The sequence below is a fragment of the Halichoeres trimaculatus genome, unplaced genomic scaffold (assembly GCF_033239565.1).
Source record: "Halichoeres trimaculatus isolate MK-OKI-2021-1 unplaced genomic scaffold, fHalTri1.1 fHalTri1_scaffold_6, whole genome shotgun sequence".
In the NCBI taxonomy this organism is placed as follows: domain Eukaryota; kingdom Metazoa; phylum Chordata; class Actinopteri; order Labriformes; family Labridae; genus Halichoeres; species Halichoeres trimaculatus.
The window spans coordinates 21,873,086-21,890,767 of NW_027437184.1; the positions used below are offsets into that span (position 1 = coordinate 21,873,086).

The window sequence follows — 17,682 nt, forward strand, 5'->3', positions numbered from 1 at the left end:
ACTGATGAAAAAAATGCCAATGGCTTCTGAATGTGTTTCGGACGAGTCATCCACTGTTGTCATGACAACGGCTAGTTAAACTTAAAGGGTGCTGAAACCTACTGTAAACTACAACACTAACAAGAAACAACTGACCGCCAAAGTAGCAGTATTATTGGAAGGGCAGCTGTAATTTGGAAATTGGAAAATACGTGTCAGGAACCACAGGCGGCCGTCCGTCTCCCCTTTATTCAATAATATGGATCAGCTTCAGCCGTTGGACCAGATCGGAAGTGGAGCCGAGACTTTGGGAAACTGCAGGCCTGTTTTCGGAACAAGATACGAGTATCGACATGGAAAGCTACCCCCCATCTCCACTTTTTTAAAACAACCTCAACTGCATCGGCACACACAAGTGAGGCTTCAAGAGGGTACACATAGCAGGGACTGGACCCGGTCAGAAACGGTACTTTCTGGCTCTCAGGGGGTTGGAGAAAATGATGAAGACCTGCCACCGGGGGTTGGAGAAGTTCACGAGGACTTTCCACAGGTGACTGGGAGGCAGTATTTTCAACAGCCCTTTACAGGGGGGAGCAGCAGGGGGCAGGAGAGCCAAGATCCAATCCCTCCAACCCTGACCTCAGCCAATGGGAGTAGTGGTGAACAGGTCACCAGTTCTGGCAACCAGCTAAAGAAGAAAGGTTAAGTATTTCAGAGTCTCTATGTGATCTTTATGGGAAATGTTCAGAAGCAGAGAACAAACACAAACAAAGGAAAGTGAAACGAATGGAAAGGCAGTCTATTCCACAGATCAGAGGCCATATACAAATATAGGGAGCTTTGTTTTGTTGATTTGTTTGTCTTTCCATAAATAGCTTAATTTCTACGTCACAGATGTTTCCTTTGTCCCCTTTTTTACAACTGTAAACTAATGAATTGATTTCCAAACATCACAGATCAGTTTCCATTGAAGTTCAGCAAAAACAGTGGATACATTAAACGACCAATGAATGCCTACCTGGTGTGGTCTAGAAGCCGCCGGAGTGCCCTGATTAAGCAGAATCCTGGAGCAAAGTTTACTGATATCAGTATCTATCTGGGGAATGAGTGGTCCAAGCTTAGTGAAGAAGAGAGGAGTCCATACTTTGAAATGGCGAGAAAACTAAAACAGCTCCACCAGCAGAAATTCCCTGGTATGGACACAAACACAGCTTTCATTAACCAGTGGAAAGGGGCCATTCTCTGCTGTTTGTTTTGTGCATCAGATGTCTGTCCTAGTATTTGGTTTTTAGTTTTGTCCTATCATTCCAGATTATGAGTATCGCCCTCTGCTGAAAAAAAACAAACTGTTATACCCTCCAAGGCAGAGCGGAGGACAGAGCACCACTGTTTCTACATCAAGGCCAAATCCTCCATACTTTAAATTTCAGGGCCCCAGTACAAATGCTTGGCCTGCTATGATGCCCTACATGGCAGGCTACTGTTTCTGTCCATCTTTTTATCAGTATATCCCAGTGGACCCATACTACAGTGGGAACACCCAATCTGCAAGGTTTGTGAAACATTTCCGCTTTCCAAGTTTTACCCTAGACAGGGTAACTTTTTTTCTTGCTTTGAAAAGTTCAGCCAAGAAAATGTCAAATTTCCATCCTTTGTCTTTACATCAGGGTTTTCAGCAGATTCCCAAATATCTTCAGCACAATGAATAATGAGGCGAGTTACCACAAAAGTCATCCACAGGTGTTTGAGAGCAATCTGACCTCTCCCTACTACCATCCAACAACCAAGCAACAGGATCATTGTATGGCTTGTCACCATCGTGAATATATGACTGGCTCAACTTCCACTGATAGTTGCACCAGTCAGCAGCTTTCAGCCAACAACACAATGGACTGTGGTAATCTTGATGTAGTTGGACTGCTCTAGGAAATATTAAACAATTATAAACCAACTCAAATTATAAGCCAACTATGGCATTACGTTCAACGTACGTCAGACTGTATTCAAGGCTTTTATTGCAAAGTCTAATAAAATATAATACAAACATTACCTGGTTACACCCTTCAACTAATGAATGTGAATTCTGTCAACACCATTACGTGAAAGTCATTACATTATTTTACTGTCCCATGGCCTGTATTGTGAATTCAAGCAGATCAGGAAACACATTTGTCATTTTTTTGTGTCAACAAAATATTAGAAAAAAACAGAAATAATTCAAACTATAAAAATGATTCTTGATGTTACTGAACATATGACCTTTTAATAAGATGCCATATAATAATAATAATAATAATAATAATAATAATAAACTTTTTTTTGTATATATCCTTAAAAAAAATTGTTCACAAGATGCTTTGAAAAATAAAAACCTGGCACAGAATAAGAGAAAAGAACATGAGGCGGAGGGAGGTGAGATATTATACAGACAACAAAAAAAAGTCGGAGATGATGACATCACATCAGGAGGGAAGACGATAAAGGTTCTGAGAGAGAGGTAAGAGAATAAAAACATTTAACAAGCAATGATTAAAAGCACAGAAATAGAGGTTATGTGTGAACAGCTATATGTGCATATTATGCAAATACATATAAACTAAAATTGATGCATACTATATATATATATATATAAGTCAAGGGGCCCTGGAGGAAAAAGCCTGATCGCTCTTAGATTTGAGTCTCGACTTAGGGACAACCAGCAGGGTTTTTCACCCCAGGATCTAAGGCTGCGAGATGGCTTGTAAGGCATTAACATTTCTGAATGATAACTTGGTGCAAGACCTAAGTGAGCTTTAAAAGTAAACAGTAAAATCTGTGGGCCTAAAATAGAACCTTGAAGTACACCACAGGTAAAGTGGGCAGTGGAAGATGAGTACTGACATGTGGTGACCTCAAAAGTTCTGTTTGAAAGATAGGAATAAAACTAACTCAGTGCAGTGCTCTTGATCTTGATATTTGATATTTCTCTCTGTTCCGTGCAGGTATCAAAATCTAAAGCAATACTTTAGTTTTGCTCATCTTTGAGAGAAGCTATGAGGTGGCGAGAACTTTTTCATATAGTTTTGAGACTTCAAAGAATACTTTAAGCTCTGTCTTTTAAAGAAGTGCTTTTAAAGTACGTACAGTGGCATACATAATACACCAACACACAAAACTAAGAAAGTACTCTTTCAATTATCTTGAGGTATTAAAACTTTTAAGTACAAGCTAGAAATGCCACACGTGTCTAAGACCACTGGATCTAAGACAGGTCACAGTTCAAAGATATTTATTTATTTTATCTCAAGAATGTACATTTTTGTATTTGGAATGTAATAAAAAACTAGCTCCTATAGTAGATGGCCTTAAACTAAATTAATTATAAACAAACAATACAACAAAATGAAAATAATCACACTTTACAACTAAGAGGGATGTAACAAACACACAGATTAATACAAAATACCCCACTTATAGTAAAGGAAACGTACAAGGAAATAAAGAATGAAATTTTACTATCACAGTTGTTAAGGCCAGGTAGAGAGAATGTATCAATAACTCCATGCAATCTGAACGAATTCAACAAAGAGACAACTAAAATACGAAATCCATGCCGACCAATGAATGCTCAACCAAGCCTCCGTAATGAAAATTCCACCCAATCAGACATGTCGCTTAAGTTTCAATGCTATGATTGACATTAAAGTTTGACGAATGGAAATAGAAGCAACCTTTTAGGGGCGTTTCCAGGAAGACAGTGGTTACATTTTCCTGTAATGGCGGACCAGGCAGAGAGCGAGACTATCGGGTTCAACGACAACAGGTCAGATATAAGTTATTAAGGTGATAACTATGGATATCTACAAGGTTTTAGTTTAGGTACGGGACAGTTTCTTTCACGATGTGGATCATCGTTGCTTCCGGCTTTTTGATTTTTATCCAAAGGCAGATGATACCTCTGCATTTAGCCACATTAGCATGCTAGCTCCCACATAACTGGTCCGTGTTGCCGACTGGATCGTCTCTGTTTTCTTCTCGAGGCACGCGGACAAGACACAGGCAGTCAGATGAAAAGTCAAACGAGTGTGTTTACGTTTTAAGGGCTGCATAACCTACCGGCCGCTGGGGATGCGTACAAACACACCCCACGTCTCGAGTCTGCACTCTGCACACATGTGTAACGTTTATTAGCTTGCTAAGCTATGCTACATTTATCAGTAAGCACGGATGTGCACCGTGACTCCGTCCATTCTGTTTGTAATGCATAGACCATCTGTCTGATTAATTGATGTATTGGCATCAAACAAGATAGTTCAACAAATCTCTATTAATGGAGATAAACACATTATATGTTGACCTCAGTCTACCCCAAAATGATACGCTACAAACTCTTGATTGTCAAGGAAGTATGGATGTTTCTTTGTAGTTTATCGAAAGTCCATGAATCGGCTGCATTAATCCACAAATAGAAAGTGGTATCAGTCACACAAGATCAGTCTACAAAATTTGCGTGATTGTTTTTGCCTAACTAACTTTGTTGGTCCTGCACTTTACTCTGTAGTTGACGTGTTCATTACATACATCCTGTCTGGTTTATCTAAGAAGTAACAATTATGTCACAATGACAAAAAGCTCTAACATCGTATTTGTATAATGTGGCTTATCTATGTCGCCATAACAAAGCACATGGAAGCTCTTAAATACAGTATAATAACTGCTTCAAGAAAAAACATCACCATGACTTCACAGAAACGTATGAACTGCATCAGTAGTGTGTAATTTTCCACATTGTAATTCTGTGAAATATAGAAAAGCACTCTGTCATTTGTATGCATATCGTGTAGCAACACCTTTAATTACAGTTTCTCTCAAGTAGTTATGTTGGGTATTGTTATTTTAGATAAGCTTATGAGGTTTGATAAAGGCTATATAAGAATTTTTACATGGTTCACGGGGATCCCCCAAAGAACTCTGGTTTAAATTTCATAGTTTTTTCTTCGTATGCTAGAATGGCGCAGCAGGCGGCGCGGTTCCGTGGGCCTGCGCCTACACCCACACCTGCACCTGCTCCTGCTCCAACCCCAGTGTTAAGAGGCCCACCGCCACTCCTTAGGCCACCACCGCCTCCTTTTGGGATGATGAGGGGACCGCCACCGCGACCCCCATTTGCACGTCCACCTTTTGACCCCAACATGCCGCCAATTCCTCCACCAGGAGGCATGCCACCACCAATTGGACCTCCTCACCTACAGGTAACAAGTTAACTATTCCCACTTTTCATTTACAGTAGTACAGCAGTGGTTATGCATTATGCTCATGTGTTCAGCCTAATTTGGATCAGTGATTAAGGAATATACCATCACATTATTAAACCCCATGGGTATAAAATCTGTGTATCACCACAGCTGATGAGGTTTTAGTTTTTGCAGTGGTGTTAGACAGTCCTCAAACTCGCCATTTTTGATATGCTTTCATAACAAAAGAACTCTGGTCAGTGTCTTGTCATGCTGGTGATCTAGATATTAAGGATCCCTCTTCCTACTTTTTCACAGTCAAAGTCAAACTGTTGGTTAAATACCTCCAAAGTAAATTTAAGTGTGTTTAGTGTGTGCAAACTAAAAGTCTCCTTCAGAGATGCGGTTTTTAAATTGTTTTTGAGTTCATATCAGTTAGTGGTGCGGCCATCTGGCAGGAAGAGCCTTTAAACAAATGGTCCACAGAGCAAGCTTTTCTTGTTTCAGACAGATAACCGCATTTATTTCTCAGAACAAGGCACAACACTGTTGGAACCGGAAATGATGAGCAGTATCATTGTCTCCTTATCTTCCACTCTCTTATAAATCAATTTCTGAAAGCATTTTCATTTTCTCTGTTTGTTGTAACATGTTTTTGATTTGCCTGTTTGCTCAAGGCCTTATTTATGAATTCTGGGTCCTTATTTTTATGTTTGCTGTAGAGACCTCCATTCCTTCCCCCACCAATGGGGAACTTGCCACCTCCTCCTGGGATGCTGTTTCCCCCAGGGATGCCCCCAATACCTGCATCTGGAACCCCAACACTCAACCCTACAGAAGAGATCTGGGTAGAGAATAAAACATCAGAGGGGAAGGTAAACTATAAGACGTGACTCATTTATTGTTTGCCGTTTACTTAAGCTTAAATAAGTAATTCATTATTTTCCAGTCCAGTTTTTCAAAAAGAATAGCTAATGCAAAGCTGATCGAGGGCTATGTGCTTCTGTTTTTGAATAGTCTAATGTTCCCTCCACAGACGTATTACTATAACGCACGGACCAGAGAGTCCTCGTGGAGCAAACCTGATGGCGTAAAGATCATACAGCAGTCTGAGCTCAACCCTCTACTTGTAGCGGGGAGTGTGGCAGCAGGGCCTGGTGCAAGTGCAGGGGGAACCACATCTGCCAGCTCAAGTAGTGTCAACACTATAGCAAGCACAGCGGCGGCAGGAGCCTCCCCTACTCAGGCCCCATCCACCACCCCCACTCGCACACTCACCTCAAGTCCAGACTCCACCTCCTCTCCGTCTCCTGCTGTGACCATCTCAGGTTAATACCACACTCTGGAATCAAGTCATAAGCTACGCACAGACCCCAAAAGACTGAAACTATTTGCTGACTCTTTGTCTTTTGTGTTTTCCCTCAAAGCCACTGTTGTAGCAGACCTGAACCCAATTGCCACAGTGACCTCGACTGTTGCTGTGTCGCCAGTCACGGTGGTCACCGTTTCCACGGTGCCATCTCCTGTTACAGCAGTGCAGACTGTGCCTCTGCTACCTGCAGCTCTGCCTCACAGTGTGGCCCAGCCAACTGCAGCCATACCTGCCTTCCCCCCTGTCATGGTGCCACCTTTCAGGGTGCCTCTGCCAGGCATGCACATCCCTCTTCCAGGTAAGAGACCACTTCACAACAATATCTATCTGAGGTTAGTCTTTGATTGTATAAACCTTTAAAATTGTTATCAACAAAATGATTATTTTGAATTAAGTTGATCACTTATGGGCAGACTCTAGTGGTCTTTCTTCAAACATTGTGATTGTAGGCTACGTTCAAGTCCTACTGAGTCCTCGGAGGACCTTGAATCAAACATATCAGCCCATTTCATATCTAAGATTTCTTGTCCGTTTAGCCAGATCCTTAAAGATTAAACAGACAGCTGAAAGTCCCACTCTGAATGTGATACCACCATGTGACTGTGGTCTGTAAGACAAATAACAATAAAAACATTTGTTACTAAAACAGGGCTTGGCCTCTGGTACTGAACTGCTTTATTTTAGAGAAAGCATTTATCAATACTTTATGACTGTGGTTGTCTGAAATCAACAAAAGGAAATCAATACTGCTGCACTTTAACATTTTCACACCTCATCCTGCTGGTGTAGCCAAACCTGCAGACTCCAGTACTGAATTCTGCTGAGCTCCAAACAAAATTAGGCAAACATTTGACTCTGAATCCTGGCTTCCAGGTTGGCAAAACACATATTTGCTTAAGTATTGAGTGGCAAAGCAGGTCGTGAAGCGTTTTTATTTGGATAAAGAGAGTCTCATGAAAAAAGATTTGCATAAATGCTGCATGTTTCTCTTTAAATTGAAGTCTTTTGAGAGTTGCTTCAGCTTAGAAATAGATCAGGTGAAGTGCTCTTTTTAGTCGTGTGTGTTTCTTTTAAAGTCTCTTCTGTCTCTTTTCTCTCCTCCACTGTTCTGTGTCTTCTGTGATTCCTCTCCTTTCTTGCTGTCCCTCATTTTAACATAATTAGATCCAGAATGATTTCTTGGGTACCTATTTTTTCAGCCAGGTTGAGCACAGATCAGAGGATTTAATTCAGTTGACAGATACCAGACAAAGATCTGATGGAGGCCTTTGAGGGCGTACAGATTAGGCAATGATACATGAACCTTCAGATGTGCCAGTTAGACATTTACTGATATATGATCGATAATAATGTAGTGACAACCTCCAAATAAGTATGTACATCCATTGTCCACTGGACGTACTCCAAACTTGGAACAAAGAATAACTGTGATACACAATTCTAAATTTGGGCGTGTGTTTGTCTGAGTGCGGCCACACACACAAACTCTCACACATCATGGTAGCTGATGTCTAGTGTCCTGCTGTGTTCAACCAGATGCTTGCTTGTCCGTTGTTCTTGCAGGTGTAGCAATGATGCAGATAGTAGGTGCACCCTGTGTAAAGGCAGGCCCCAGCGCTAACGGTAAACACCCATCCGCTCGCCTTTCAGACCTCCAGTAGATGGCATGGTAGTGAATGTTTTACATGAGTCATTTGGTATATATGGGAAACTTCAAAGCGTGGCATGTCCCTGAATGCTGTGAACATGATCCATCCTGGTGGGCAGGAGTAAGATTTCTGTTTATTAACTCTCATGTATGATGTACATTTAACACACTGATGTTAACTCCAAAACAGCAAACACTCAACAATTTAGATCTTTTATTGGAAAACTAGCTAAACTCTAATTACAGCATTCCTACAGGAAACAAAATTATTCCCTGTTCCTAACTCAGCTTTCATTCAATGATTAACTGTGTTTGCGCGATGCCCTTAGCGATAGTTAGGCACATAAATAAGATGAATCCAGACCAAAAGTGAAGCAAGTTTTTCATAAAGAGTAGCTAAATTCGAGGTAAATGCAAAGAGCCTTTGTTAACATGTTGATAATAATCAAACCACATAAAATCTGCTTATTTTGGCAAATATGGCCAATCTGGTACAGTGAAGATCCACTGGAGATCACAGTAGAGGCTGTTTGAAAAACTTGTAATTGGTTGACATCCTGGTTTCCCCTCCATGTGACCGGAAGCAGCAATGAAGCCTCTCCTGTCCTGGCTTAAAGGGATAGTTCAGTTTTTTTGAAGTGGGGTTGTATGAGCTCTATGTGAACACTAAGGACATTAGATACAGTAGAAAGGTGTCTCCTCTCCCTCAGTAAGACACATTGAGTCACAGCTCAGACATTTACACCGCTGAGTATTTCCGACTCTATCTTGATGTCCAGTGTCCGTGGATGTCTCCTCTGTATTCCTTTCAGTCGCCATCTGTAGCAGCTCTTCTTCTGTGTGCTCCGGTTCATACAGGTATTCTTTTGGTTCCAAAGTGAATGGAACTTCATCGTCGCTGTCAAAGTCACTCATTTTGAAGTTCCTACGCTGCCTCACAATCCTTAGATTACAAACAAAAGAATTACGACACTTGATCTAACTTACACGAGGCTACAACCGGCGCCCAAAGCACAGCTTGTTTACATTCCCTACAGCTGAAAGGAGGAGGGGGGACAGAGCGCACTAGCACTGTGCAGAAGGATACATGACCAGTTAGTTAGGTCCGGATAAATGTTTATATTTCCGAAGACTTAATGCACTTAAAAAGTATTTTATGAAGCGTACTCTTAAACTGTAGTATTACTTTTTGATTTTAGTTCTTGTAGGCAGAGAAAATAACCTTTGAATTTGGTACGGTCTCTCCCTGTTAGCGCCTATTTCCTCGTCACCATCGATTAAAGTTTGTGTCTTACTGAGGGAGAGGAGACAACTTTCTACTGTATCTAATGTCCTTAGTGGTCACATAGAGCTCATACAACCCCACTTCAAAAAAACTGAACTATCCCTTTAAGTCCTATACAAGAAAATCAAATTGTGTGCATTTTTTGTTTATTGATGGTCTAAGAAAGTTTGACTCGCACATGTAACCCGAAGCAGAAATTTGCTTTGCTATTGGTCTGAGTGCAGCTCTTTTGAGTAGTTTAGTAAATGGCAGGACAATAACACACTCAGCATCCAAACTGTATCATTGAGCAGAGTTGTTGGTTGTTAGGGCCAGACATCTTGACTCGATTATGGATTGCATCTGTAAACACCTTTTTTGAGTCAGACAATCTGATTTAGTCGCTGTTACCTGCGAGTGATTCAGTTCTTTATCTGTCAGGATTTCATGTTGTGGTCGTGTGATTGTCTTTTATTTGTGGCATGGTTGTGTGTGAGGTTACTGACTTTTATTTGTTTGTGTTTGTGGCCTGTGTTTGTCAATCAGTGAACAGTTTTAATGAAAATATTTTTAGACTTCAGCAGATCCTCTCATATTGGTAGTATATTACTTCTTTGTTATCCATTCACTCATCTAATAACATACTTTCTAGGGAGATTCAAAGGGACAGCCTTTATTTAAGTAGCAGCGAACAAACCGTTTATTCAGCTTTTGTAGCTTTCTGTCTCACTTCTAATACATGTTTTTTATTTCAAAGGGGCAGCCTGGGAAATAACATTTCAGCAGTTGATACTAATGCTTTTCCAGAGCATAGTCCACTTCTAATACTGTTTGTGGCTCAGACTGAATGAAGATTCTCAGCCAATCATGGTCTGTCTCCTTCCTCTCTGTCTGATGACAGGCATGCTTCCTGGCATGGGTCCACCTTTGGTGTCCATGATGCACCCACAACTGGCTCTCTCTGCAGCTCCTGCCTCCATGGCCGGGTCTTTACAGCTGCCTGAGTGGTCAGAGTACAAAACAGCTGATGGGAAAACGTACTACTACAACAACCGAACACTGGAGTCCACCTGGGAGAAACCTCTGGCAGTGCTGGAGAAAGGTACACGAGACACCATGATGTGCTCCACAAAGCTTACGTTATCTCCCATGAACAACAATGTCTAAAATTTCCCTGCTGCTTACCGAGTCATATGAGCAGGTCAAAACTGGCACTGAAAGTCACTAAAGCAGCCTTTGCTGCTTTTTTTCCACTCTATATACAAGTTTCTAACTGCATTTTCCCACATTTTCAGAAAAAGAAGCAGAAAAGTTGAAAGAGCGTTTGGCCCAGGAGGAAGCTGAAGCCATGGAGATGGAGGATGAAGAGAACAAAATGGAAAACACTAATAATGACAAGGAGGCAAGTGAATATCCTGCATTAAAAAACACAAATGTGTTTTTCACAAAACAAAACAGATTTCAATCTGCTTTGTTTTCTTTACTATAATTAAGTTAAGTAATGCAGAAAAAGTATCGTGGGCCGTTCTTTGAATTTCAAAATACATAGTGTTGAATCAATGGTGAATACACTTTGAAGATACACATATGTAATCTTTGTTTACATTTCTGGCCATACCTGTGGCATTTGAAAGGATAACCTACCAGTTAGTCAAGGCAACTTTTTATAACTTCCTTAACAAGATAATGAATGACCTCATGTTAAAAGAAAGAAGAAGACACTGACTGTCAGAAATGGAAAAATGTATGTGAGAGTTTGTCTTTTCCCACGGTTGTTCCCCATATTCAGCCAAGACTTGATTGTTAAGTCTTTGCAAATTTTCTCAACATAAGGTTTCCTTGTAAATCTGTAGCAGACGGAGATTTTTAATTACACTAAATACATCAACTTTTTCATGGTATGTCTGGATTTTTGTAATGAGTTGTTATTTTCTGTCTTCATCAAGGAGCCTAAAGAAGAAGAGATGACAGAAGAGGAAAAAGCAGCTCAGAAAGCAAGGCCTGTCGCCACCAACCCAATCCCTGGCACACCATGGTACACACACGCAATATTTCAGCTATCATACAGTGTCTGTCTGCTCCACTGCTCTACCTAAATAATTGCTAAGTCCTCCTTTCTGTCCTGTTATTTTACATGTGCTTCACTGTCTATTTCTCTCAGGTGTGTGGTGTGGACAGGTGATGATCGCGTGTTCTTCTACAACCCGACAACACGGCTGTCCATGTGGGACCGACCCGAGGAGCTGGTCGGTCGAGCTGATGTTGATAAGCACATCCAGGAGCCTCCACACAAGAGAGGCATGGAGGACAGCAAGAAGACGGGTGAGAACATGCATACATGTATGTGTGTGAGTGTTAGGGCTGGGAGGATATGTTATTCTCGCGATTCGATTATGATTTTTGAAGGGCTGATTTGATATAAATTGCCATTCTTTGACATTTATGATTTGGGGGATTTTTAGTTTGCTGTTTTAACACTAGACCATGGTAAAAAGTTGAATTATGATGATTATCTCTGCAGAGTATATTTTCCCATAAAGTAGACATTATCTGAGTCAGAGAGAAACATTTCACCCTCTGCTGGAGAAAAGTGGTAACTTTTCCAGTTTATAAACAAAGACTGAAATGCAGAAGTTGAATTAAAAAAAAAAATTCTGACGGAGAATCACAATTTTTTTTTCGCCACCCCTAATGAGTATGTCACAAAATGAGAAAAACAAAGGTGTAAGAGTGCTGCTAAAACTCTGTAACACAACACTCTGATGTGTGGATGTTTTTAATTTGTTTGTGTTTTTGTGTACAGTTATCAATAAGGAGGAGCCAGAGTTGGCAATTGCTACTGAAGAGACTCTGGATGAGGAGCCAACCAAAGCCAAAAAGAGAAAGTAAGTCACGTTGTCCTCTCTGATACTGAAGAAGTTAATCAAGCTTGCTGAACATCTTTCTTTTAGATTTATTTTTCCTTTTTTTAGTCCCTTTGTCTCTTATTTCTCATTGTGTCATACCCTGTTGACCTCTGTGCTCTTACCCCAACAGGAAGGAGGACGGCAAAGAGCCTGACTCTGAGAAGGAAGCAGCGATGGAGGCTGAGCTAAGAGCTGCCAGAGAACGAGCTATAGTGCCGCTAGAGGCTCGGATGACTCAGTTCAGAGAAATGCTGCTGGAGAGAGGGGTAACGCTGACTTTATTTTGAATTTACAACTTACATTTACATGAACTTAGTAGACTCTTAATTTGAGGACACCCTGATTTAGGACCAGGCTCTTTGAGTTTGGGGACATGAAACACTTAGCATTTTTAAAAGTTTCCTGAAGGTTTTTGTTGGTTTTTTCATTTTCTGCAACTTTTAAATTGTTTTTAATCTTTCTTGAATAATGAATCATAAGTATTAACTGCTGGGAACAGATTCAGAAACGTTAGTGCTTCTGTGTGAATGGTACCAGCTTATGTATCTGTGTTTAATGCTAGAGATGTGTGCTTTCTTTAAAGGTGTCTGCATTCTCCACCTGGGACAAGGAGCTTCATAAGATTGTGTTCGACCCACGCTATCTTCTGCTCAACCCAAAAGAGAGGAAACAGGTCCAGTTTTTTCTCGTGCTTCCATTTCCTCCTTTTTGTCGCTTCCTGCTGGATCATCCCAGCAACGTGCCATGTGTTAGTGTATAGGGTCCTTTATTTATCGTTCTGCAACTGTGTCCACTTCTAGGTGTTTGATCAGTATGTGAAGACGCGAGCGGAGGAGGAGAGAAAGGAGAAAAAGAACAAGCTGATGCAGGCCAAAGACGAGTTCAGGAGGATGATGGAGGAGGCGAAGCTCACAGCTAGGTAAAGGGACAGGCCAGTTTGACCACTGGTAGGTTCTGATCAGTTTTTTAACGGATGATAATATAAAAATAGGTGTGCCAACCATATTATTTCACATTGTGTGCTAATACTCAGTGATACGTAAATAATAACACGCATCCAAAGAAAATTGTGGTCACTCCTTATATTATTACAACTAAAAATAGAAATGCTTCTTTAATTAATGATCTGTGTTTGTAGCCGTATTCATTACTTTGTTTCAAAAGTTGAAAGTTGTTTTACTTTCCTGCAGAACAACATTTAGCGAGTTTGCTGTGAAGCATGGCAGAGACCCTCGATTTAAGACCATAGAGAAGATGAAGGACAGGGAGGCGATCTTTGTGGAGTTCATCACTGCCATGAGGAAGAGGGAGAAAGAGGACTCCAAGTCCAGAGGAGAGAAGGTAACGTACACATTTCAAAACCTTTCTCTCCAAATCCAGGAAAAAGAATAGTGTTCTTTTGGCTCATTCGACAATGATTATCTTTGTTGTCTTGCTGTCAGCAGCTGTTGAAGGGATGACTTGCAGGTTTTGACATACCTTTTTCTTCCAGGTGAAGCAAGACTTCTTTGATCTGGTGAGCGAGCAGCACATAGAGGGAAGTCAGAGGTGGAGCAAAGTGAAAGAGAGGCTGGAGACAGACCCACGATACAAAGCTGTTGAGAGCTCGGCTCTCAGAGAAGAACTTTTTAAACAGTTCATGGAAAAACAAGCCAAGGTTGGAGCAGATTTACTCACAGACAAAAATAGCTTCAAGATTTACTGCCAAGGACGTCTGCTCTTTAATTGTACACACCTCTGATTCCAGAGAAAACTGATACAGACTGCTTGTTCTGTTATGCTGTTTCAGAACGTAGACATCGATAAGGAGCGAGAGCTGGAGCGGCAGGCTCGTATCGAGGCCAGCTTGAGGGAGCGGGAGCGGGAGGTGCAGAAAGCTCGATCTGAACAGACCAAAGAGATCGACAGAGAAAGAGAGCAGCACAAGAGGGAGGAGGCCATTCAGCATTTTAAAGCTCTCATGTCTGATATGGTGAGACACAAATCTGCAAAGTTTTTTAATAGAGCTTAGCTGTGCTCTGACAAAAATAAATGTTTAAGGTGTCTACAAGTCCCAGTTTTGGGCCTCATCTATGATCACTTTAGCTGTTTTGCTGTTCTTAGCTGCAGAAATGAGCCAGATTTTACTGCTAACATCACTGACACTTACTAGGATAATCTCTTCGATTAATAAAGAGCAAAGAACCGTAAAAGATCCATCTAAATTGATTTTCTTTTAGCCAGAATCTCTTGTTACTTTCTTCCAAAATAGAATCCAACATGTCATATTTGTTATATTTCCAAAGCTATGCCAAAATAAGTCGGTGGGGGTTAGTCTTTTTCATCTGTCGTGGAACAGCAAAGAGTCTAAGAGCCAATCCCAATTCTACCCCTTAGCCCTTGGTTTTGCATGTATATGTGTAGTCAAGAATTCAGTTGGTTGTCTTTTTAAAGGTGGTGAAAAGTGTTAGGATAATTCTACAAAGTCTGCACTACATAGGCAAAAAAGCAACTCTTATCATAAACAAAATCACAGTGAGACAGCGTAGTTGGTATGTAATAACATTAACTCTGCTGTGTCACTTTACTCCTCAGGTTCGCTCTTCAGATGCAACCTGGTCAGACACGCGTCGTAACCTGCGAAAAGACCATCGCTGGGAGTCTGCATCTCTGCTGGAGAGAGAGGAGAAAGAGAAGCTGTTTAACGAACACGTAGAAGCCCTGGCCAAGAAGAAGAAAGAGCATTTCAGGCAGCTGCTGGATGAGACGAGCATGGTAAGAAAGTAAAATACGAGTTTGAATGTGTGTTCATTGTTTGAGATTAGCTGTGTCTGTAGCTTCTGTTTGGTTTAATGTTTTGGGGTATTCTGTGTTTGTGTTACAGATCACTCTGACAACTACATGGAAGGAGGTGAAGAAGGTGATCAAGGAGGATCCTCGCTGTATCAAGTTCTCCTCCAGTGACCGAGTAAGAAGTTACAATAGGAAACTCATGGCTTCTTGAAGATATTAAAGATCAAAGTTCCAACAAAGACAAACCCAAGTTTAATACATACTGAAGTTACTGAATATGATGAAACAGAATATCTTTTAGAAAGGTCATCCATGTAAAAGATAAAGTTAATATCAATGACTTCATATCATTACTGCATGTCTTGTATCAAAGTCAGTGTGCTGTTTCAGAAATGAGGGGTCATTTTACCCAGTTTAACAAAAGCAACTCTTATGTTTGCGAATCCTCTTGAGGCAGCCCAAAGAGGATTAGACTGAACTCATCAGTCTGATTGCAAACACAACCATTCATAAATTAACGAGCCAGCTCTGAATTGATTCAGTGTGTTCATGTTTGTCTTTAACATGTGTTTTTCTGAGCTGATGTTCATCTTTATGTCTGTGACACGTGTGTCATGTGTCTAATGTGGGTCATCTGTGTAGAAGAGGCAGCGGGAGTTTGAAGACTACATCAAAGACAAGTACATCACGGCCAAAGCTGACTTCAGAACGCTGTTGAAGGAGACAAAGTTCATCACATACAGGTCTGTAAAATCCCAGTGTCACACATAGTCATCATACAAGTATCAACGAAAGGGAAACGTCACAGTCGATCAATGAAGATGAGTCCAGTGTTGTCATCTTTTTCATTAATAAACACCAAATAGTGGGAAAAGCCCTAAAAAACTAAAGGTGAAATGAGTGAAACTTGCATTTTGTAAGGTTTTTGGGATTAATACATTATATTTTATAAACGTAACCTGGACTTGTATTGACAACCCGCCATCTTTTTTGTGCCACTTTGCAACAGCTTGAGATGTTTGAAAGCATTCACAGACTAAATATAAACTAAAAATCTGAGTCAAATGTGTGTTTTTAATACTTTTAATATCCTCCCTTGATCAATTTCTGCCTGTCTCATGTACTTCTTCCCCACCAGGTCAAGGAAGTTGATCCAGGAGTCAGAGCAGCATCTAAAGGATGTGGAGAAAATCCTCCAGAACGACAAGCGATACCTTGTTCTGGAGTGTGTCCCAGAGGAGCGCAGGAAGCTCATTATGTTTTACATTGAAGACCTGGACCGCCGTGGCCCTCCACCTCCACCCACTGCCTCTGAACCTACCCGGCGCTCCACAAAGTGACCAATCACATCATCTTCTCAGCCAGAGCCCTACTCGTCCTTCCTCCACCTTACCTTTGGCCAGAGCATGACCTTCCCTGAACCCCTGAACCCCACCTCCCAGTCCTATGGCCGGCCTCGCAGTGTTAGGATTGCTGAGGGGTCTCGTTGCTTAAAGATGTACCACAGAGACGAACAGTGAAGGTCTCTGTTATGTCCCCTCTTAGCCCTGCATTAAATTGAACAGCAGGAAACTGAGGTGACCTGATCTCGAGGTGACCCTCGGCCCCTCACCTCTGACTGATCACATTGAAGGAGAGGGAGATGAGGCTGCAGCCCAAGCAGCTGCAGCAGTGTAAGATAGCTGATGTAAATGAGTATGAAAGTGTGTCTGTGAGTGTGAGAGTGATTGATGGTGTGTATGCATGTGTCTGAGGCGTCCTTAAGCCTTACAGCTCCACTGTGCCAGTCATTGTTTCAGCGGCTCAGTGTGAATGTTAGTTTCTGCTCAGTGGTTTACTCAAACGTCGCAGCAGTTTCTCTGTTGAATGAAATAAAAGCAACTTCCACTGTTTTTCAACTTGTTGTCCTATTGGTTTATTTCCTACATCAGTGTCTTTTTATATTTAGTTTAGCTTGGTTTGATTTTATTTCATTCTGTTGAAAGACCATAAAAAGGAAAAAAAAAAACTTTAATACAAAAATAAAAAATTTCAAACATGAATCAAAAGGAGCAGAAGGAATGATCTTGTGTCTGGCCATTCTCCCACAATCATAGTGATTAAATAAACACATAATATAACCTAACATAAAAGCTGCAGGCCGACAATGTTTTTTTGCATTTCTTTATTTTCTTGTTCTTTAACCACAAAAAATAAAAAAAAAACCTGAGTAGCTCTGATAGGCATAGTTTGTGAACAGAGGTTTGAATGCATAGCTCTTAACTACAATTTAAATTTCAACGCTAGAACGCAAAACTCAAATTTCAGGCACAACATAAAAGGGTGGTTGTAGAGTCATCACCTCTCAATCGAAGGGTCTGGGGTTTGATTCCAGCTCTTGCAGGTAGATGCTGACGTGTCCTTGAGCAAGACATTGAACCATGATTTTTCTGTTGGTGGGTGGATGAGAATGTGTTAGTTAAAAACTGATGGTTCTCAATAGAAACCTGCCATCAGTGAGTGAATGTGATGTGGATGGGTGAATGAGA

The 17,682-nt window shown here is 41.0% G+C and overlaps 2 protein-coding genes across 3 annotated transcripts; both read left to right on the forward strand.

Moving 5' to 3' along the window:
• The first annotated feature begins 238 nt into the window (after window positions 1-238).
• Window positions 239-1,905, forward strand: LOC141791805 (uncharacterized). Its single transcript, XM_074672458.1, has 4 exons — window positions 239-680; window positions 936-1,172; window positions 1,291-1,531; window positions 1,647-1,905. The coding sequence occupies exons 1-4, from the start codon at window positions 239-241 to the stop codon at window positions 1,903-1,905; spliced, it is 1,179 nt and encodes a 392-aa protein (XP_074528559.1).
• Window positions 1,906-3,706: 1,801 nt separating this feature from the next.
• LOC141791668 (transcription elongation regulator 1-like) lies at window positions 3,707-17,033 on the forward strand. 2 transcript variants are annotated; one of them, XM_074672287.1, is made up of 21 exons: window positions 3,707-3,781; window positions 4,967-5,210; window positions 5,915-6,067; window positions 6,229-6,520; window positions 6,620-6,862; window positions 8,128-8,187; window positions 10,378-10,578; window positions 10,772-10,878; window positions 11,423-11,511; window positions 11,638-11,798; window positions 12,280-12,361; window positions 12,513-12,648; window positions 12,966-13,055; window positions 13,183-13,301; window positions 13,573-13,723; window positions 13,875-14,039; window positions 14,172-14,354; window positions 14,957-15,136; window positions 15,246-15,329; window positions 15,797-15,897; window positions 16,293-17,033. In XM_074672287.1, the coding sequence occupies exons 1-21, from the start codon at window positions 3,735-3,737 to the stop codon at window positions 16,492-16,494; spliced, it is 3,090 nt and encodes a 1,029-aa protein (XP_074528388.1). In that variant the 5' UTR covers window positions 3,707-3,734; the 3' UTR covers window positions 16,495-17,033. The 2 variants fall into 2 exon arrangements, with proteins under 2 accessions (XP_074528388.1, XP_074528389.1); XM_074672288.1 differs by lacking the exon at window positions 8,128-8,187.
• The last annotated feature ends 649 nt before the right edge of the window (window positions 17,034-17,682 follow it).